We start from the raw sequence: 23926 nt of genomic DNA on the forward strand, positions 1-23926 counted from the left end.
CCACTTAAACCCAACTTACTTGTGGTTTAAGTCCCATCCACTTTGAGGTCCTTGGGCTGCAGCGATACTTACTTGATTTGGACTAAAAGCCCAAAAATATATATATTTTGGATTATTTATGTAATTGCCTCCACAATAAATATACTTTTTTAACAATGTTAAACTTGTCATTTAAAAAAAAAAAACTGTTTTGACATTAAAGAAATAATTACATTAGTTTTTTTTGTGGTGAGCAAAAAAAAAAAATCCATTGGCCAAATCGGGCCATTACAAAAAATTATTTGTGTTTAGCCCTGTATAAGTCTACAATGTCATTCATCATAATGGTCTTAAAAAGTTTTGAAATTTGACTTGATGAAACCTGCAGAAACCCTGAATATTATCTAGATAACACATTCTCCAACTTCGCTTAAATGAATTTAAATAAAAACCACATAAGAAAAATCTGCATTTTTTTCGTTGTATTTATTTCTGGAATCATACACATAAAAAAATCAGGTTCAATTATTTTTACAACATTAAAATAACACTGACAAAATTGAAACGAGTGAGTTAGTGCTCGTGTTGGAAATGTATGATACTGGGCTTTCCAGAAACGTTGACTCTGAGGGTTAAAATGTGCAGGTGAAATTAAAGTGTGTGTGTTTGAAGGGCTGATCACCTGCGTCTCATCCTGTCTCCATACAGGCTTGCAGTTTCACTCATCCATTAAAATGGCATCATCGATCTGTGCAATGTAGAGCCCTTTTTTTGTGCACGTACAGTAACGATACAACACCACCTCTTCAAAGAAATCAAATTAAAAGCATAAGAAGGTAAAGAAAGAAGCATTAACCGTGTTTTTTCCATCTGTCCCTGATCCTCAACTGTCCCCGCTTTACAACTTCCTGGGTCCCTGTTCTCTGTAAAAGAGGCGGGACTTATCAGCTCCGCCCCCAGAGTACTCTCCAGCAGCCGATTGGTCGATAAATGGGGGCTCTGTTACATATAAAGTGGCACTGATTTTGTTTTAGCTCTATCCAAAATAGCTGGAAGGAGCTATACATCGTTTCTGTTTACTGAAACACTCACTGGGTGTCACACTCAGCACTCAATATTTCTTAACATTGACAAAAACTTTAATGGCTCCGGTGAAATCAGCAGAGAGCAGAACTTCAGAGTGGTCTGTTTTCAGCGCCCCTGAGGAAACATAAGGAAAGGGTTATTTCTGTGCACTTCTGCCACACTTGATGATCACGTTCACATTGGTTAAAGTCAGTACCTGATGGGATGGTCTCCGAGTCGTCTGTGCTGTCGCTCTTACAGTCCGAGTCGGGTTTTTCGGAGCCTGCTTCCTGAGGCACGATGAGATCCGGATGAGGAGCAAAAATGGCCGATGTCACAACCGCGTTATGAGCTACAAAGCAGGAGAGAGATAGAATTTAAGCTCCAAACTTTACAGACATTAACGATCAATTGAAATTCATAGATAAGGGGGAACTGATTATTTTGCTGGAATGGTTCCTATGGCTCGCTTTTATCAAGCATTTAGCTATTGTCAATATTAAAAATAATAATAACAGTCAGCGCCAATAGCCTAGTGGTTAAGTGCACCAACATATAGCACCATGGTGCTCACGAAGACCCAAGTTTGATTCCCGGCTCGAGGTCCTTTGTTGATTTTCCCTTCTCTCTGTTACCAGCTGTTTCCTGTTAGTTCTCTGCACTATTCTATCCACTAAAGTTTCAAACCCCCAAAAATTAATAATAAAAAATAAATGATAATAATGACAATAAGACATTCCAATATTTCACAGTAAAATAAAATGTAAAGTTTTCTTAAATTGTTGTAAATTGCTTTTCAAACTTCAAGCCTTTGCTTTTGTCAGAAAACATTAGTTGTACATTCATTATTGAGGGGTGTTGTAGCATTGATTGAGTGCACTTCAAAACATCCACAACAACAAATGGCTGGTCCCTCTAATAGTGCACTACTTAAGAGAATGGAGGGCATTTGTTCATCTGCCGTCCACACTGCTTCCAAAATCACCAACACTGGTGTTCTGAATAATTATAGACTAGCAAATTATGGAAACAGAGAGGTTTCGGAGGCTTTTGGCTTGCGGAGACTGATCGTCTGGACCGTTACAAAACATGCACACGCCCTGTGAGAGAGAATGGTCAAGTATCTTGCGTTTTAGCCTGTATAGGTCTAAAATGCAATAAAAACTGGGAATGCACAATATATTGCAAAATTATCATTATCACAATAATAATACAGCGATTGGACAAAGAAACCGAAACACTGGTCAATGTCCTGGTGCTAGTATCTAACATAAAACACGCTGCCCTACTTACTGAAGAATTAAAAGTGCACCTTAACTCTCCTGTTTCCACCAAAACGTTTCATCGAGAGCTCCACAGGGTCAATATACATGGCCAGGCTGCTATAGCCACACTTTTGGTCACTCATGCCAATGCCAAACAACCGTTTCAAGAGTCCCAGCAGCAAAAATATTGGACTGTGGACAATGTGAAACATGTATTGTTTTCTGATGAGTCCACCTTCACTTTCCCACACCTGAGAGAGTTATGGTGTGGAGAAGCCCCAAAGAAGCGTATCACCCAGACTTTTGCATGTCCAAAACGAAGCATGGGGGGTGGATCAATGATGGTTTGGGCTGCAATATCATGGCATTCCCTCAGTCCAATACTTGCACGAGATGGGCGCATCACTGCAAATGACTACCGAACCATTCCGGAGGACTATGTGCATCCAGTGGTTCAATCCATAGTATTCTGACAGCGGTGCTGTGTATCAGGATGACAGTGCAGAAATACACACAGCAAGACTGGTGTAAGGGCGGTCTGATGAACATGAAAGTGAAGTTGAACATCTCCCATGGCCTGCACAGTCACCAGATCTAAATATTATTGAGCCACTTTGGAGTGTTTTGGATGACAAGTGAGAAAATGGTTTCCTCCACCAGCATCACATAGTGACCAGGGTACTATTCTGCAAGAAGAATGGCTCAAACCCCCTCAGATCAATGTGCAGGATTTGTATCTGTCAGTCCCAAGATGAATTGGCATTAATGGCCGCAAAAAGAGACCCTACACCACAGGTGTCAAACTCAGTTCCAAAAGGGCCGCAGCTCTGCACAGTTTAGTTCCAACCCTAATTAAACACACCTGATCAAACTAATTGAGTCCTTCAGGCTTGTTTGAAACCTACAGGTAAGTGTGTTGGAGCAGGGTTGGAACTAAACTGTGCAGGGCTTCGGCCCTCCAGGAATTGAGTTTGACACCCCTGCCCTACACCATACTAATGAAATATAGTGGTTTAAACTAAGCATTTCATTTTTATTGTCCAACCCCTGTACATATGTAAAGCTTTTGTGTGATTAAATGACATTTATTTTATGCTTCGGTTGGTTGTTTATCTAAACTTGACCGATCAGATGAGGCCTTACAATCTGTAATCCCCCCTCCCCAGTGGTTGCTGTTCTGCTATTGGCTGGAGCGGCCCAAAGGTGAACCCAGAAATAAAAATAAATACTGATGGCAGCATTGGATGGAGTCACAAGTTCTGTTGAGGTTTTCACTCTGTCAGAGAGTTTTAAAGAGTAACCTGTAATGAAAAACATCACTTATTTTTCCAGTATCGTGCAGCCAACTTCAGTGCAGAACTTCAAAGGCGAAGCAGAGATGGGTTTACAGCACCAAAAACGCATGATCTGCTCACGTATAAAAGATGAGCTTTACTCCGAAACACTCAACACACTTGACGCCTCTGCGATTTCAGCATAGACTTCACTGACGCACTGCTAAAACAAAGAATTCCTGTAATAACTCTCACTCCGTGACTCATTTCCGTTCCATCACCTTACCTTTGATCCCTTCCCAGAAGTCATTGCGGTCTCTCCGTACAGAGGTGAACTTGCTGAGGTCGTGGTACGTGCTCCAGATGTACACATACTTGTCCTCTGAGCCGCTCACAATGTAAGAGTAGTCGTGACTGCAGGAACAAGGAGACATCCTTCAGATTCACTCACATTTCGTGAAAGGCCTGGGTAGAAGCGCGAGATCACAGCCGGATGTTTCTGGGGCTGTGTGTGTTTCTCACCTGAAGCTGGCTTTGATCTGACTGCTGCTGTTCACGTAGCCTTTGTACTTCATAGACAGTGACAAATCTCTGAGGTCATACAGGCGAATGCGGGAGTCGTTTGACGTCACCAAGATCTGCAGAGGAAAAGGAGATCAGCACGAGCGTAAACTCAATGATGGACGTCAACCTTGGAATAAACAACAATGTCCTGATTCGTGCTTTACTGCAGTAAACTTCTGTTTCCCCTCAAATGAACACAGCTCACCTTGTTTTCTCCTGGCAGTGGCTCAATGCCGGTGATTTTGCGGCCTACTCGATTCCTGCCTCTTGTGGAGCGAACGTGGATTTGGGTGTGATATTTAAGGCGCTGAGCGTAACACATAAGCAATTGGTTAGTTCAATAAATAATGTGATTTTAGAAATCATCCTGCATGTTGAAGTAGGGAACAAAGAATAAAATCAAGCAAACACTCACCTCGGTGTCATAGAAAATGCAGCGCCCATCATAGGTGCCAATTACTGCATACTTTCCATTCTGGCAGAAGTTAGCTGCTGTTATCAGACGCGTCTGTCCATCCACCTCATTCCACAGCGCCACTTTCTTATCAGGAATATTCCATAACCGCAGCTTTCCATCTAAAGAACCGCTCAAAAAATACCTGTCATCCTGGGAAAACAAAAAAGAACAGGCAAAACAAAATAAAACGTTATCATGGTATACCTATACTATTTGTTTTTGTTACTTTTTTAAAATACTTTTGAAATTAATATGTTCTCATTTTAATTATTGTTATTCATTTTGTATAAAATTTACGTCAATAGCTATATAAAATAAAATAAAAAATAAAAAACTGGTGACAGAGTGGGTTTATGAACATGAAAGTGAAGTTGAACATCTCCCATGGCCTGCACAGTCACCAGAACTTAATATTATTGAGCCACTATGTAGTGTTTTGGAATAATGAGTGAGGAAATGTTTTACTATACCAGCATCACATAGAAACCGGGCCTCTATTTTTGAAGAATTATTGTGCCATGGAGTTATGATTTCGTTGTTTATCTTTATAAATCCCTTACCCAAAGAGCACATACACATTGATTATCCCTGAAGCCCTTTTGGTTTGATTTTGTACTCATATATTCAGCTTTCAGACAATGTATTAAACTCAAATTCCCAAAATTGGTCCAGGATCCATGTTATAAATATGAGAAAAAAATAAAACCTAAACAGGGATAAATTTTGCTTTCATAATCTGAATTATAGAGGCGCTCTAACTCTTTAACTCTATTTGACTTCATTACACAGCAAATGTGTTATGCTTTTTTTTGTTTTTCTGTGACAAACCCAATGTCAGCTTGGATATTTTTCAGCCAGTAAAAAGACAGTTTTTTTTTTCAGCAAGGATTTTAATGTAAACAGATTTTTAAACTGCTATTGTAACGTTTCTTGATGCATTCATTTTACAGTATTTTTGATCAAATATGCATAAGAAATCTTTTAAAAAATCTTCAACAAGTAATTAACAGTAGTTTACGCTAGCCTGCACACTCACCCTAGGATGAAATGCAATCGCTGTAACAAAATCTATATGCTGAAAACAGCACAGACACTCTCTCCTGGAGATGTGCCACAAGCGAACCGTCTTGTCCATTGATGATGACAGCAAGAAGTAGTTCTGCACAGAAGAGAAGCAACAGTATTTGCAATAGTCACCATTTAAAACATGCTTCCCTGCTCAAAATCTGTATTACTAGTTTCATACAGAGAGAAGCACTGATGACAATAGCTCTCACCTTTGACCAGGACAGATCTAGCAGGTCAGCGGTGTGACCTTTGTACTTGCAGAAAGGAACCTGCCGGAATGGGACGTTTCTGTCCTCCGTGTCTGCATCTTCCACAGCAGCACCAAACTGATCAGGCATAAACAAGAGACATTTTAAAGTATTATTCATTGACTACAAACCAAAAAGAAAAGTGCAAACAAAACCCCTTACCCCTCCTTCTGTATCTGATTTAGAGGAACACAGACTCTCCTGAGAGGGAGACGGTGACACACGTCCTGAGGGAGAAAACAAAGAGACTCTTAAAACAAGGAATCTCAGTGTAATAACTAGCATAAGAATGTGGTTATAGCAAAAATCAGTGTGCTAGCTTTGAGAATGAAGCTGTTAGCTTCCAATTCACATTTAAAATAACATTATTATCCATAAACCAGTGATTTATCTTGGGTAAGGTTCACACGTACACAATACAAATAAACACACACAACAACCAAGACTACACATAATCCTACAACAAACCTTTAAAATTAAATAAAATTAAAATATCTGATCTAGAATACAAGACTCTGCAATACTAATTAGCTTAGCAACATGCTAACACCAAACGATGGAAATCAGTAACAATTGCACCCAAGGCAGAGCTCTGTTCGTTCGGACATTTGCTGCCTATGTAGAGCACTCTAAAGAGTATCATATGAGGCTTAAAAGGTTCTCAATCTTTTTTATATTTTCAGTATTAGGCAAGGTTATTTCTAGCACAGTACTTCTGTTGTAATGATTAAGCTGCTTGAAAAAATGGTTAAAACAGTACTAAATAAAACAATTAAATAACAATTGATATTTATTTATATAATTATATTTCTATTTAATAGTAATTTTAGATTATAATTTATTATCTTAAAAACATGAATTATTATTAATATTATTACTACTACTACTACCAACACTACAACTACTATTATCATTACTACTATTACCATTACCACTATCACTATGCCAGCAGTTAGCTCTTTGCAACTCTCATATGGTCGCCCACTAAAGCTAAGCAGGGCTACACCTGGTCAGTACCTGGATGGTAGACCACATGGGAAAGCTAGGTTGCTGCCGGAAGTGGTGTTTGTGAGTCTGAGTGGGTCCTAATGCCCCAGTATATTGATGGGGACTCTATACTGCTCAGCCCTGACTCTCTGTTAAAAATTCAAAAAGAGTAGGGGTTAAACCCCGGCATCCTGGCCAAATTTGCCTGACCCTATCATAATTGGGTTCACCACTTTATCTCCTCTCCACCAATTAGCTGGTGTGCAGTCTGGTGCAATATGGCTGCCGTTGCGTCATCCAACTGAGATTTCCTTCAGAAATGTGTATGCGCTTTGGGTGTACAGAAAAGTGCCACATAAATGTTTTTATGTAGATGTATAATTACCATTACTACTATTACTACCACTACCATCATTACTACTACTACTGTTGTTACTGTATTATTATTAACTTAAAAAAAATCAATAAGGTTTATTAGGAAAATTTGTATTTCATGTTTTTCAGACTTGTTCATCTTTTTTGTCCTCAGCAGAATGACATCTTAAATGTCAGTCTTTTCTCTATATAAACTATTTTCTCTGAAAGTATCTAAACACTGAATATGAATGTGAATGGGAAAGGTACAGCATGACTTGAAAACTATAAAAATCTTAAAACAGCAGTTCTCATATGCATAACATGGGTCTAAGCGTGTGGTCACCTTCTGTGTTGTATTTTATTCTCATGTTGTTGAAATAGTCATAGGCATTTTTGAGGACCCAGATCCGAACTATATTATCCTGGCCTGCTGTTGCCAATAGCCGTCCGCAGTGAGAGAACTTCATTGTCCAGACGGCACCCTGACCGAGAGAGAGAGAAAAAGAATCAGTAAATAATTCACTACTACATCACAAATAACTAAACAGGTTAAAGTTCAAATGAAAGGTCACACACGCTCTCCTCACCATGTGCTCTCCGCTCAGGTCCTGCACCACTTTGATTTGGTCAAAGTCAAAGGGCCCTTTGAAGCTGTGAGCCGCTTTAAATTTGACCGGTCGTGTGTACGGCATCCCTTCGTCATCACTGGAGGATGGGTCATCCTGGTCGTTGTGGAAGACCTCGTCTCGAACGCTCTTCACTTTATTCACAGCTCTCTCTCCATATTCCTCTGCCAAGTGTTTCGCCCTCTTTACTGACTTACCCAGAAACTTCTTTAGCTGTGTTCTGAGTGAGAAAAGAAAACATAAAAAAAATCAATTAATCACTAGACACTAAACAGTTGAAGTCAGAATTAATAGCCCTCCTGTTAAATTAGAATTCTTTTACATATTTTTCCCCAAATTTCTGTTTAATGGAGAAGGTTTTTTTCAACACATTTCTAAACAAATTACTTGAAATAACTAGTTTCTACTGATTTGTTTTATCTTTGCCATGATGACAGTACATAATATTTGACTAGATATTTTTTTAGACACTAGAATTCAGCTTAAAATAACAATTAAAAGCTTAACTGCGTTTATTACGTTAACTAGACAAGTTAGGGTAATTAGGCAAGTTATTGTATAACAATGGCTTACACTGTAGCTAATTAAAAATATATTGCATAAGAGGGCTAATAATATTGACCTTAAAATAGTTTTTAAAAATTAAAAAACACTGCTTTTATTCTAGTCGAACTAAAACAAATGACACTTTCTCCAGAAGAAAAGATATTATTATAAATACTGTGAAAATTTACCTCATTAAATATCAAATAATAAATATTTCACATGAAGGCAAATAATTTTGCCCTGGGGGGTGTGTAGCATTTTATTTATTTATTTTAAAGAATACATTTATTTCAGCCTTGATGGATTAAATTGATTAAAGAGACAATAAAGTATACTATTATTAATACTATTACGGAAATTAAAGTCTATGTGAAGTTGCTGCAGACTTTATGTCTGTATGATAACATGTACAACTAAAATATTATACAATATACAAATATTATACAACTGAATATTGGGTAAGGGGCCAGGGTTTTTATTTTTATGTTTTTTTATGTTGTTTCAACTTTCACATGCAGAAAACAATTTGAGGGGCGTGGCTAAGCATACATCTCCCAAGCCGTCAAACTGAAATCATTAGAGATGGACGCAGAATTAAATAATTGGATTTTTTTCTGAGTGGATTAATTTCCATTGATTATAATTGGAAATAATTTACTCCAAAATTAAAATTGTCATCATTTACTCATTCGTTACTTGATTCAAACCTGTCTGACTTTACTTCTTCTGTTTAACACAAAGGAAGATATTTTGAAGAAAGATGAAATCTTGTAACTAGGGGCAGACAGAATCTGCGGACAAGTTTTGCTATTTCTGCTGAGAATTTATTAAATGAGTATCATAACTAAAAACTTAATATATGAAATAAAAAATACATTTTAAACTTTTATTTAATGTTTACAATGCAAATCCAATTAGATCCACTTAATTGGTAAACAAAGCAAGTCTCTAAATATTACTTAACAAACTGCATTGTAAATAAATCATATGATCATTTTAATATTACTATTATTATACCACAAAATATTAGTAAAATTAATAAATAATATAAATTGTAAAATCAATAAAAAATTACACACACTTACACAAGTAAATAAATAAACTCATGATGGGCTAAAAATCTGCGGATTTATGTGTGCGCAGATTCCGTGTGGGTCTACCAGTAACCACTGGTTTCTATAGAATTTGTTTGTCCTACTATGAAAGTGGTTACAGGTTTCCAGCATTCTCCAAAATATGTACAACAGAATAAAGAGTTTTAGATGGTTTGGAACCAGATTAGAGTGAGTACATTTTCACTTTTGGATGAACTATTCCTTTAATTGTTCACCTCAAGGCTATTAATGTGCGCAAGCAAAACAAACATTCTCAATTTTGATGTTAAGTGGACTTTAAATGAAATGCTTCTCTTTGTATTTTTTTATTTATCACAGAATCCTACATTATTTTCCAAATACATTACTACACAACTATTTTAGTCCATTGGATTAAAAAGAAATATTTCTTGAGCAGCAAATTAGCATACTTGAAGACTTCTAGAGGACCATCATGTGTCACTGACAATTAATGATGCTGAAAATTGAAATTTGCATCACAGGAATAAAATAAACGTCTTTTTAAATTGCATTAATATTTCTTATTTTTGATCAATACATGCAGCTTTGGGTGACTATAACGGTCAACAACATAAAAAAAGTATGTTCCTATAGTGATGTATTTTAGCATAACTACAAAGTCGTAAGCTAAAAAAATTAATCTCTTACGTTCTCTGTTTCAGCTTCCCTCCATCTGTGTCAGTAAGGGCAGGCTGGGATTTATCATCATCATCCGACTGTGCTGCGTCGTTTCTGCCAAGAGAAGAGAAAGTGTGAGATCCCACCCTAAAGCGTCTACGGCTGCTGGCTTTCAGACAGGAGTTCTCTTTAAACCCCTTTCAAAATTAGCTTGCATTTAATCCCGATGTAAAACGAGAAAACGAGAAGCAGCGGTCCAGGACCAGATCCAGCAACCCAACTGTTTCAGATTAACCACACCAGCAGAAACTACAAAACTGTTATCAGCTCAGCATTATGAAGAACTTCCTGCCAAAATGTTCCACTTGTGTTCGAGTGGTTTCGAATCAGAGGAGAGCTGGAGAGAAGAAGGGATTACATGCCTTCTTGCTTCAAAAGAGGAAAAAAAACAGTCTGTAGGTTTCATTCGGGATGATAAAACGAGGGCAGATGAGAGTGTGGCGAATCGGATTACTGATAGGATTCGATCCCGCTGCCTGAGGGCCTCGCCGCATCAGCACAAGCAGAGCGATCCTAGCTATCACACTTTAAATGTAAAATCAGCTCTGAGGAGTTCCACAACTCTGAGACAGATTATGTTGTACAGAATGACATCTCAGTCTCACATTTTTTAAGAACACAATTAATGGCTGCAATATTTATATAGTAGGTTTACCTCATTTTTTTGTCAATTACTTTGTACGAAATGTAATTGTGGAGAGGTAAGCATGCTCGAACATGCAATGAGGGGGGAAAGCATGCTCGGAGCCAGGCGGCTAATCAGCAGGCCAATCAGAATTAATAAATAACACCTGTTTATTCTAGTGATTGGGCCGGAGAGACACCCTTCTTAAGGAGAAGAAAGAAAGAGAGAGCGCACACACACGCGCACACACAGTAACATGTTTTTTTTATCATTTGATTTTTTTTTTACATGAACTACAGATTTGCCTACAAATCACAAATGATCTCCTGTAGCTATCATGGGATAGTAAATTGTCCAGTGTATGTGCACCTGACATATGCAAATACTGCAAATATATATTGTGATCATGAACATCAAACGTCTAAGTACAGTGGATAATTATTTATTATTTAAACTTTTAGAGTGCTTTTAAAAATATAAAAAAGTGGTGGGAAAATGTTTGGAGACTTAATAGATTAGCTTAATAGGTCAAGCGTTAACATTTTCATATGTTTGAAATAATTAAAAATTTGGTGACTATTCAAAGGGATATTGTACATTTACACTGTGCATTATGGCACCCTAAAGTAAACTCATGATGAAAACTACGAAAGATTTTATTGAACTTTGGTGATGTTCATTTCTTAGGTAATGCCTAACAACATGTGAAAATAATAGTTGTGATCTTTTTAGTAAATGTAGGTGATAATTAATCAAATTCAGCTGTTTTTTCCATGTAGATTAGCATACACTAGCAACTGCAATACATCTGGCTTTTTCTGACTTTTGAATTTTAATCCATTACTAATTGTTGCTATTCATAATCATTTTGAAAAGGAATTTAGTTGAAACGTTTGTTTAATTTGAACATTTATTTACAATAAATAAATAAAACACAAAGTACAGTTTTGATATTATACATGTTAAAAGTAACTTTTTTGCAGCTTATGTCAGAATCATAATAATACATTATAACATGAATTTTTTGAGTATCAAAAAGAAAATTTGATACTGTCATAAGCCTAATGTGCAATTTAATCTCTTAGTGCGTGTAAAGGCTGATTTATACTTCTGCATCAAGCGCAGAAGTATACTCCGGCGAGGGCTATGCGACTGCGAAGGCTGTGCTGGAGCGCACCTTTCAAAAAATGTAATGTAACTACACATCACAACGATGCGTAGTGCAAGCTCTGTGACTGGCTGGCTTGGTAGCCCTGACAACTGTGGGTGGGACCAAGAGCCTTGCGAAACTCGTTGGAGCAAGTGTTTACAGGTGTGGAGTCTCGTGATGGACCTTCAGGTGGAAAGTTTTGTGTTTATCTTATGAATAAAGTTGTACGTCCACCAGTTCCCACCTCAAAAGGAGCGAGTTTAAAGGGTTCACAAAACACATTTTTTGAGATGTTGACAGTCATATGTGTCCCACGCTGCTGTAAACACTATTAGGATACGTATATTTCACAAAAAAAGAGAAACTTAGTTGTCTTTGCATTATTTCGAGCAAATTTGTTCTTCCGATTTGAAACAAATTTTTGAAGCTGTAAGTACATTGTAACGTCTGACGTGTGTGTGCAGCATTTATTCATGAGAAAGACTTGGTTCAAACCAATTAGTGTACTCTATTGTGAATGAGGTGCTTCATTAATACGCATGATAAAGCTTCGAAAACAGTTTTCACCTGTTACAGTGTTTAGATGGCAGTGAGACGCCACTTTGTGTTGCCAAAACAAGTGGAAGAACAAAAATTGTTTGGAGACACAGGTCATCAGTGTTGCGTTTATAAATGTGCTGCAACAAAGGATTTCCCGCTATGAGAGCGCAGCTGGACTCATGTGTGGACTACAGTGCACACAACAGAAATGCATTTGCAAGGAACATTTTTTACCCAAAAGCTTTTTCGCATCTGGAAATGGTGAAATCCGGATTTGCTGCTCGTCTCTTTTTAAAAAAGACGCGGCTCCAGTTGGTGTTGATTGTACTGTCTCTACAGATTTGGTAAGAGATCGATCAGTGGTCTTTGTTTGTTTATTAAGATGACAAAGTTAGTTTGTATCATCAGCAGTACTTTAAAGACATACCTTAGTCAAAATAATTTAGTTACTAAGTTTACAATACGTTAATATTACTACAATATTATGGACAGAAAGATCGGCTGTAAATGCTGCTTTCTGGATGTAAACATGTAAACACTGCAATCAAACTATTACCATTGTGTAGGATTTGACGCATTTTGTGACAGGATAGTCTATACACACACAGCTTTCTGACACTACGTTACCTACCGAGTGCATCTCAGTTACAGAGTACAGTTACAGAGAAATGTAGAGGGTTTTTTTTCTTCAGATCGACGTGTGGTATCAAACATTCCATTAAAACAACACTCTTCCAGCAGTTCCTTGCATCCAATATCTCGTCTGTCATGGGGGACATGTATGAAATGTTACAGAATGAAAGTTAAAGTGCCTAACTGCAATTAAAGCCGACAAATAAATAATTTAGCTAATAATTTCATTACTGATGTCCATGTAAACACTGTCACTGTCTTTCTCCTCTGTGTCTGTGTGTTTGTTTTGCCTCTGTGAAAATCAGCACATGCCCTAACGGAAACTATATGCAATATGTAAAGTATATATAATATGTAAATCTAGTCGCAATTGCTGATGATGTATTGTGGGAAATGCAGTTTACTTACGAGATGTACTCCTTGGTTCTTCTCATGATGTGCAGTGTGAGCGGGTTGATTCCAGTGGGTAGTTTCTCTTCAGCCTGGATCAGAGGGATCTCCTCACCAGTGTCCAGATTCTTGATCATCACACTCGCAAGAATCTCCTGTACAATAAAAACACACATACTACCTTGAGTAATAACCATTACATTATCAGAGATTAAATGGAGCAAAAAGAGAAGCAGGCCATGTTACATAACTAAACAAAAGCGTCTGTTAAATCAACGGATAAATGTGCAATTGCCGTATGAACATGGTTATAACCATTACATCTACTCTTCAATGAATCAGCAACAACTATGTAATGCAACCATGCAAATAAAGTTTAGTATATGTCCTTCCTCCTTTCAAGGCCACAGAGTGCTACAGCAATATGACAGAAACCAGTTCCATAATCCCTAAGTCATTGTTTTTTTATTTTGTTGTTGGTTAAACAGCGGAAACACACAAGATCAAGATTTTTTTTTTTTAATTCTACAAAAAAAAAAAAAAAAAAAAAAAAAACAACTAAAACCCCATTCTTATGTTTTTTTTTTTGGTTATTGGTGAAAAACAGGTCTTACTGCAAAACGAAACTGTACTGATCCACTTGACAGGCTCATATTTCAGCTCATGCTCACTTTGACTTGAACACATCACACCAGTGTGATCAGTCTAAGCTGATCCCTGGAGCGGACGATTACACCAGTGTGGTCAGAGCATACAGGGCATCACTGATCAGCTAATAAATTCAAATCTGCCCTCACACAATGACTGTTGTTGAACTAGAAAAATATAAAAGTCATGATTTCCAAATAGAACAAGATAGGGGAGTCAGCTGACGCATATAAAACTTATAAATGAAAAGGTTCAATTAACTACAGCTAAACAAGATCAGCTTGCCCTCACATTCAGAAGCACACATTTATGGACTTATTGTCAGCCAAATCCTGTGTAGCGATGTTGCAGGGTGGTAGGTCCACTCTTACTGATTATGCACATGCTTTTTCGGAAAAAACACCCACCCAGGATTTCCACACTTGGTTAGGCAAAAAAAAAAAAAAAAAAGAGTCAGCCTCAAAAAAACTTTGCAAAACTACTTATGATCCAAAAGAAAGATTTTTGGATAAAGATATACTCTGTGTTATGTCTAAAAAACTTTTTTGAAATGTGACCCATGCTAGAGAATAAGAGTCTAAAGACCTGTTCACACAGGGATGCTTTTTGCTTGCGCTTTTCAGTGACGCCTTATAACATGCAAAACGGCTGGCAGAAAATCGTCATTTTTATAGAAATGCCTCATGCTATTTATTTATTTTTTATTTTTTTTGCCGTGCCACATCAGAAACCTCTCCACCAATCAGAATGGCATTTTTGTTCATGTGCCCGGAGCTGCTGATGTAACAGTAAACACCTCTTGGAGGTGCTCAAGCACAAGACAGTGGAGGAGATTCCAGTTTCACTTTCATTCAATGAAAAAAATGATGCACCGAAGCAAGAAGAATGTGGTGCTACTTTTTCATTGGTGTCTGAACACAAAGAGCTGTAGGATAAATTCAACAATGACTACAATAATGTCAGTCGGAGAGGAGAGTAATAAATAGATTTGATAAATTTGATGGTGAGTTTCATTTCACTCTTCTTTCATGACTTACAAGTTAACTAGGCACCATCTAATGTCAGGGGGTAATTTTGCACGTTTACTCTGCGCAACGAAGATGAAAATCGCCTGGTTTTGAATGCAGAAAAATGTCTATAAAAACAATGACAATAAATCGGTGTGTACGAGCCTTAAGAGTGAATGTCCACCGAAGCATTTTTTTAAGCAGAGCATTTGTTTTGGGCTGTTGTCAACGATAGTGGCACATTTTTTTGTGTTTAGTTATGACCGTAAAACGCCCGCTTAGCACCTCATTGCAAGATGGAAAAAAAAGGCAGCGCCCATCAGTGTCACTTTTGTACTAGCCGTCTAATCACAGTAGAGAAGGGGTGGGACAATACCACACCTCTCAACATATAAACAGCTAAAGACTTCAATTAGCAATGGTACAACAGGATTCTCTCATATCAACCGATTGAAAAAAAAATGCTTTCACAGCTGACTGCGCATTTGGTTAAAAACACAATACGGTGGACACGCAACCTAACTATTTACCAATGCAAATATGAGTTGTGGAAGCTTAATAGTGGTTATGTTAAGGATTAACATATAAATATGTTAAGGTGTCAAGATAACTGTAATAATATGTAAAGATTATATTGCAAACGTGTAAGAATAAAACAGCTTTACTGGTCAACCAGCTTATTTCCTGCAATAATGCATTCATTCTTTTCCTATGCTTATATAGGTGTACATTACCTCATCTGTAAGCTCTCTGCCCGAGTTAGACCTTGGTCTTTGGGGTCCAGCAGTCTCAGCACCACTAGGACTTGATGCCTGCTCATCATTTTCCTGCTCAACCGAAAGAATAGACAAAAAAAGTCAGATGTCAAATATTTGGAATGAAATCTGCACATTTATATTATCTAAAAATGGCAATTTTTAACTTCAAACCTGTGCAGTGACGACTTTATCTCCACTAGTGGCGCTAGCAAGGTCCAAGGAGTGCTGGACTTCTTTAGTAATGCATCGGACTGTGGCGTTCGGGCTGACCAATCCACACAGCTTTTCTGCTGGCTCTATAGAGACTGACCAATCAAAGAGGATGATTTTGTTTTAGTCGATATTTTTCACGTTACACAAAACAGAAATGTTTTTAGGCTTTAATGGAAATGTTCAACTTCCCACTTCTGAAGTTATCAGAGGTTTTTCAAATTCAAATGCCACATTCACTCTTGCCCATTTCTTGGAGTAATGTTAATTTAACACCATAATTCTGTTAGACTAACAGAAAGAAAAAAAAATGCAAAAGCAAATGCAAAATGTGTAAGCATCTAACACATAAAAAAACATTGATATGTGGAATGCTAATATGCCTTTTGCAAATAATAATTGTATGTGACATTTACTTAATTGTACATTTTATTTCCTTAAATAATAACAACCTGGGACTTGTCTATAATATATATATATATCACCTATATAATAAAGAAATTATTTTTCAAATATTTCCCAAGTGCTGTTTAAAAACATTTTAAACCCATTTTTAAACATAATCATTTTAATAACTACCCTATATTATCTAATTCCTTTTTTGTGTCTATGTCATGATGACATAATATTTAACTGTTTACTATGCAATGTACTAGTATTTAGTTTAAAGTGAAATTATGCACTGCATTACAATAATTATGTTAACTAGGGAAGCTAAATTAATAAGGCAGGTCTCTGGACAACAGTGGTTTGCTCTGTAGCCAATAGAACAAAAAATATTATAATATACAATTTATTTACATTTTTTATTACAGACAAACGAAAAGAAATGGAGACGTTCTCCAGAACAACAAATATAAAAGTTGAATTGCTTTGTTAAACATCACTTGGAAAATATTTGGGGGCTAATAATTTTGTCTCTAACTGTATTCAAAGCATTTTGATTGCTTCTGTTGCCAGTCTTTATTTATATGAATCACCTGGTCTTCATTTTCTAACTCTAAACAATCACATACTTCACTTTCAGTATAAAAACCCATTGTGTGCTGAATAAGACTAACAGGAAATGGTTATACTATGTACATGTTGTTAATTTGTTACTGACAACTGATTTAAGTTAAATCTGGAAATTCATTTGGATTATTTTTGGTTGATGAAACATGCAGTGCGCATCAAATAATTTCTATACATACAGTGCTCAGCATACATATGTACACCCCTCACAAATGATCTTTTACATTTCTATTTTTAATAGGAAGCTATAAAATATTAGATTTGTGCATATACATTAGATTGGTCAGTACTGAAGCCAAATCTGGAGCTTTTCTAACAAAATAACTTATGATAACGGTCCAAAAACTTGTACACCCAAATGTATATGTTATAGAAATACAAAAATACAAATGTAAAAATTAGGAAAAATCAAGAGAAGCAAAAACATTGAAAAACGTAGTTGAAATTTTGTAGGTTGTAATTTATTTTGCAATATTTTGCTTGAATTTAATTGCATTCTCTTTCAACTTCTAAATATGTTTGGTGACTAAAATATTATTATAATAAATATATCTGTTTAATGAATCTGTTTTGTTTAAATGCACCAAAATACATTGCCTATATTTACTGAGAAATGGATATAAATCAAAATTTTTTAATATTTGTCGTGGTTCAAAAATATCCTAAAATACACCAATTGGTCTCTTATCCATCATATTTAAATTTATGGCACACTAACTCAAACACCTTAAAATCATGTCATCATTTCCCAGTCATAAACACGAGTAGGTTGTTCATGTTTAATTTCCAAAGACTGAGAAGCTTGTATTTTTCATAGTTGGGAAAAATCAAATATGTCATGTGTAACAGACCTGCATTTTACATATTATGCTAGTGTTCTCCTCATAATAAAACAAAGAAAAAAGTACCTTCAAGTCCTGTTGGTCGAATCGCTTCCTGGGACTTTTTGCTAGCTGAAAAGCTGGGTCGTGATGGGGGAGGCGGCCGAGGAGGAGGAGCCCCGGAGGGTGGAGGCGGCCTTGAGGGCGGTTGCTTCTTAGTGCTCGCTACAATGTCAGGCTCCACTGTAAACTGTCTGGGAGGTTTGGAAGGGCCAGGCCCATCGCCATCAGACGTAGAAACCTGCTCTAGAATATCAGCCGTCTCTGCACAGGGCAGGGAAACAGGTAGCGATGGCTGACCCAGAGCACTGGTAATGTCAGGAGGAGGTGGGATACCCTGGTCTTGACCCACTTGAGCAGAACCCGCCACATCCGGTGCTATATCATGAATGTCCTGTGGCCTCACTTCCCTCGGTCTTACATCGGGCACCTGCTCAGTGCAACCAGAGTCACGTGGAGTCACATCGGGATCCTCCGGAAGCACCACCACAAGAACCTCAGGAGCTGGGGTTTCTTCAACACTACAGTCCTCTGCTTCTGGCTTCTCCCCTTCAGAACTGGCTTCACAGGTGTCTTCTGTTCTCAACAACTCTTCCTCAACACCACTCATCTGACTCTCCTCGATAATACTGTCAATGATCTGGAAAGAGGCACAGGGTTTAAAAGTAGGATGCTTTGTTTACACTGGGAGTCTATAATCTTACATTGTTTCAATGCAATATCAATAATGATTCATATCTATGGAGGTTTCAAAGTCCGTGTTTATTGATCCAGATGAGTTTGACATCGAAATATCAAACACATAAACACATGTCAGTTTACTGGCTCTAAATACTGTATTGTAGCTTGCTCTGATGCACAGGATTTAAGGCTGCATGATAGTGGAAAAAAAACTAGCATCATGATATTTAGCATGATAATTTGAGATTTATATTGATATGAACACAATTTCACCAGATGACTTCAATAGCTCCATTTCCAAAGAGTTTATAATGTCAGATTGATTGGTGTCAGTATGTATGAGGTACATCTGCATAAAATGTAATAAACAATCTACAAGCATAGTTATAGAATTGAGCAAAGGATACAACTCAAACTAGAAAAGTAAAGTTCGTAGACAAACTATATGGTGGCTTGAGAAAATCTCGTCTGAAAGTTTGAAGTAGAATAAATGTTTAAATGATTGAAGACATTTTTTAAGACATTGGAGACAGTCATAACTGCATACAGGTTAGCATGTTTCTAGTATGGACTAACAGGTTTGTTGCTAGGCTCTTGCTAGGGCATTCTGAGTTGTTGCTAAAGAGTTGTTAAGTGGTTGCTAGGGTGTTCTGGATGGTTGCTAGGGTGTTCTGAGCAGTTGCTTAGGTGTTGCAAGGGAAATCTGAGTGGTTGTTAAGGCTTTGCTAGGTGGTTGCTAAGGTGTTTTGAGTGATTGCTAAGCAGTTGCTAACATGCAGCTAGGCGGTTGCTAGTTTGTTCTGAGTTGTCGCTAAAGTATTGCTAAATGGTTGCTAGGGTATTTCAGATAGTTGTTAAGTTGTTGCTAGGTGGTTCCTAAGGTGTTGCTAGGTAGACAAGTTGTTGCTATACAGTTGCAAGGGTGTTCTGAGTAGTTGCTAAGGTGTTGCTAGGGTGTTTTATGTGGTTGCTAAGATGTTTCTAGGTGGTTGCTAAGGCGTTAGTAGGCGGTTTTTCAGGGTGTTCTGGGTGGTTGCAAAGACGTTGCTAGGGTGTTGCAAGGTCGTTGCTAAGGTGTTGCGAGGGTGTTCTGAGTGGTTGCCAGGCGGTTGCTAAGGCATTGCTGGGTGGTTTCTAAGGCATTGCTGGGTGGTTGCTAAGGTGTAGCTAAGATGTTTTAGGTCATTGCTAAGGTGTTCCAAGTTATTGCTAAGGCAAGTTATTAGCATGGTTCTAGTATGAATTAGCATGTCGCTAGCATGTTTTAGCATAAACAAGCATGTTGTTAGCATGAATTTAGTATGAATTAGCATGTTGCTTGTATGTTAGTATGTTTTCAGCATGAATCGGTATGTTGTTACTTAGTATGTCCAATGTAAAGTCAATGGCAGTTTTTTATAATGGAAGTCTATGGGACAGTTACTAAGGTGCCATAAGTATTTGCTAGGGTATGGCTAGTAAGTTGAAAGATTATCAGTGATTGGCAGATTGGTAGTCTGAGTTAAATGAGCCCAAAGTTTGGGCCCCAAACTTAAGTCTGTATGATAGTCTGGCGCAAAGTTATGAGGTCACATAGTTTGGTCCAATGTTAAGTCAATGGGACTTTTCCAAATTTTTCAGGTCAGTTTTGGGAAAATCGTAAGTCGGATCAGTTGAAAAAGATATACAGTAGCAACTTAATTCAGTATAGTTTGGAGGTTTGGAGTAGGTTTGGTGGTTGTAGTATGAACAGTCTAGGAGGAGATGCATTCTTAAAATAATCAAAGAAGAGGACGAAGAAGAAGTTTGTGTAGTATAACAGTATGTTGCTTTTCTCAAGCCACCATGATAAACAGTGGTTTACGGTTTTCTGGACAGTCTAATCGTATTCAGTTATTGAATAATCAAATGTAAAATGGTACTGTATAGTCTTCATTGTATAAATAACTAAACAAAATTAATCGTTACTGAAGTCATAAATGTTACAAATTATTGTCTGAACATTTTTAAAACCTTCATACAGTCACAGGCCTCATGAACACATGAAAATAATAAACTTTCACTCTATTATGGTTAAGCTCTGCAGAGACTCCACAAATCTCATGTGTTGTGAACTGTAACGTCCTATAAACTGTAATCTAAACTCAGCATATCCTTGCGATATGACAATTGTGGAGGCACACATTGTGATATTGATGCTGGAAAGATATTGTGCAGCCCTTACAAATTTAGATAGAAAGGTTTTCTCTGCTCTTTTACAAGTTTGACATCATTTTTTTGCCATATTAACTGTCAATTATTATTTAGGAAGTTACATTTTAATATCTGCATTAAGTACTTTTCTTGCTGGGTTGTAAGTGACCTGTCGACAGACAGCTTTTTGGGCAGACATCCAACAGTAAATATATACTAGAGACCACATCATGCTTCTGTTATATGAGAGTTTCATAAAAAGAGGGAGACTAGATACGGGAAAAAAAAGGTGCAAGGCTTTATTATGATCAAACTCACCTGAAGAGAATCATCATGACGGGGTTCTGGTTGAGCTAATCCAGCAGCAACTTCCTGTACCACACTCTCTGTGGGACCCTACAGCCAATTAAATGCAGCAGTTGAAAACAAAAATCTGATTCTGAATTCTGAATCTGAATTACAAGCTCCTCAAGTCTGTCTATATATATATATATATATATATATATATATATATATATATATATATATATATATATATATATATATAATGGCTAAATAATTATTTCTTATGAAATAATAATTACAAACAAAATGTATTATTCAAATGGATGATTTGTATTCGATGTAAACACTTTAAGAGTAACAAAAAGTTTAAATCATAATATTAGTGATTTCTAAAAGGTCATATGACTAAAGATTTGAATAATGGCTGCTAGAAAATATATTTTTCCATCACAGAAGTAAATGACATTTCAATTATATTTCCAAAAACATGATTTTTTTTTTGCATATTGTAATAAAATGTAATAAAATACAACTTTTTACCCTGTACTTTCAGTCAAATAAATGTACTGTAGCTTTCTTTAACATAAAAGTTAACCTGAAATATCAACTGCAGGATATTATAAAAACATTTTTATAATAATAATAATAATAATAATAATATTTTTTTAACATTTTATTTAAACAGTTTTCTAATAAATAAAGTGCAAAAGGAGGCAAAATAATTTAGGGTCTGAATTAAGAACCATTTAAGATATTAAAAACCCAAGCACAGGTACAGATTTTACAAAACATTTACTGAAAATACTTTAACGGCAGTTGACACCTGGTTTGTTGGAAAGAATCTGTTTTATTTACATGTATAAACAGAGATCTCAGAGTCTCAGACCCCTGGTTTAAACCTCAGATCATCTTTCCATCTTGCACTCTTGTGACTAAAGACCTTCACTAAAAGGTTATAACCATCAGCCTACTTACGACTCAAACAGGCACCAAAAACATTGTATGTTCTTTAAAGTGCCAAAGAATGGAGTGTGCTGATTTAATGTTAAATCATGCTCAGATATCTACATGGTAGGTATGCATCTTAGGAAAGTGTACAGAAACTTTTATATCGTAGCTTATCACAGGAATTTCTCCTATAATGAAAAGCTTGGTTTTGATCATATTTGGAACAGTTAATTAAGAGTTCATTAATAATCATAACCAGTTGTTATATACTGACATCATTTATAATATATGTGTTATATCGCAGCAGCTAACTATGGCGAGGGGGCAGACCGTAAGTAATTAAAATGCTATAACTGCTTAAAAAACAGTTAACTGTGCACAATTCACTGCTTGCGAGTTTGGTGGACAACAGGGAAGTACATCAGAACCAAGCTAAAATGAAAGCTGGCATGTTCGTGAGGTAACGTTTTATCTACTCCTTCAGCTGTTACAACAATAACATGGACGTCATTAAACGGTTCCAGAGCTGCGCTGACGGTTGGAGCCAATTGCAGCCTTTTCTGTTGAGCGCGTGATCAATCACAAGCTTGCTCAACAACGCTCAAAAAAGCAAGCGGAACAACATTTGCATTTATTTATTTGCTATAAAAGCTCATGTTGCTCTGTGCATGTACCTGACTTTTGTTTGATACGTTCAAAAAGAGAAAAATTAAAAGAATAGTTCATATATATCTGACTGCTTGTATTAAAGGACAAAATTTTATTACAAATAATATATAAATATTACGTATTGAACTGAAGGATTGTACTGGACGTATTGAATTGAAGCTAAGGCATAATAATCGTATAACCAAACCGAACCGTGAAGCAAGTGTAGGTTCACACCCCTAGTAGATAAACTTAAAAATAGGGAAAACTAGTTACCATTATCGTAATCTCACCAGGAAACATTGTGGCCAATCAAACACAGCCTGGGTCATGCATATTAATGATCCTGTGTGGATCGTCAGAGTTTTAACATGGATTTTAAACTTGCATTATTTACATGAGACCGAGGAAACAATGGTGTGTGAGACTCACAGCATTTCATTTGCATGTTATAAACTCTTATTATTCAGTTTTACCTAGATAATTATATGTCACCTTTCTGTAACACATAGTTTAACTCATGTTATTATTCTTTTAGCTACCGATAGTGTAATGCATTCAACTTCACCAAACCAGTCACACCTGCATACTAGTCCATCTACACAAACTCATTTTGACGTTTAGTAAATTCTAAGAAATTTCTCTTTAGGTCACATTTCCACTAAAAATATGTAAAGCACATGCATGTTCATGTTAAAAGTACAAAGAGAGAACTCTTACCCCAGGCTGAGGAAGTTCAAACTTTGCAGGTGACCTACAAGAAGAAAGAAAACAAAAAATGAAGAATGCAAGTCATCCGGACCAAGCTTCACACACTCATACAACATTTACAAACACATGAATTATCAAACAGAGCTCCATTTTGAGATACATGCTAACGATCTTGTCAAAAACGGTTTGTAGCTTTGATTGGAGTTGTGTCTTTGAACACTTCATCACAGTGTGACTGAAATCTAGTTAGACTAATTAGTAAATGTCAACAAAGTGGTGTGTATGCAAAAACAGAGGGTGTGTGGGCTCTTTCAGCCACTCAGTTCACTTTTAAAGTGGTCTGAGGCTAATTAAAACTAGCTAGTGCAGCTCGTCTGACGCAGCATTCATGAACAG

At 36.8% G+C, this 23926-nt stretch overlaps 1 protein-coding gene across 2 annotated transcripts in view; it reads right to left on the bottom strand.

Annotated features, from left to right (window-relative positions):
- Positions 1–519: 519 nt before the first annotated feature.
- Positions 520–23926, bottom strand: part of wdr44 (WD repeat domain 44) — a 25385-nt gene continuing 1978 nt past the window's right edge. The window contains exons 3-20 of one of the 2 annotated variants that reach the window (XM_087252647.1): positions 23540–23573; positions 21257–21334; positions 18113–18725; positions 16152–16285; positions 15957–16049; positions 13586–13722; positions 10200–10283; positions 7852–8110; positions 7608–7746; positions 6083–6147; positions 5882–5998; positions 5641–5763; positions 4563–4754; positions 4353–4454; positions 4106–4221; positions 3870–3997; positions 1262–1396; positions 520–1179 (exon numbers count right to left, since the gene is read on the bottom strand). In XM_087252647.1, coding sequence (XP_087108773.1) covers positions 1091–1179; positions 1262–1396; positions 3870–3997; positions 4106–4221; positions 4353–4454; positions 4563–4754; positions 5641–5763; positions 5882–5998; positions 6083–6147; positions 7608–7746; positions 7852–8110; positions 10200–10283; positions 13586–13722; positions 15957–16049; positions 16152–16285; positions 18113–18725; positions 21257–21334; positions 23540–23573 — 2638 coding nt within the window. In that variant the 3' untranslated portion in view covers positions 520–1090. 2 annotated transcript variants of the gene reach the window in all.

This window comes from Danio rerio, chromosome 5, assembly GCF_052040795.2.
Source record: "Danio rerio strain M-AB ecotype USA chromosome 5, GRCz13ab, whole genome shotgun sequence".
Classification (NCBI taxonomy): domain Eukaryota; kingdom Metazoa; phylum Chordata; class Actinopteri; order Cypriniformes; family Danionidae; genus Danio; species Danio rerio.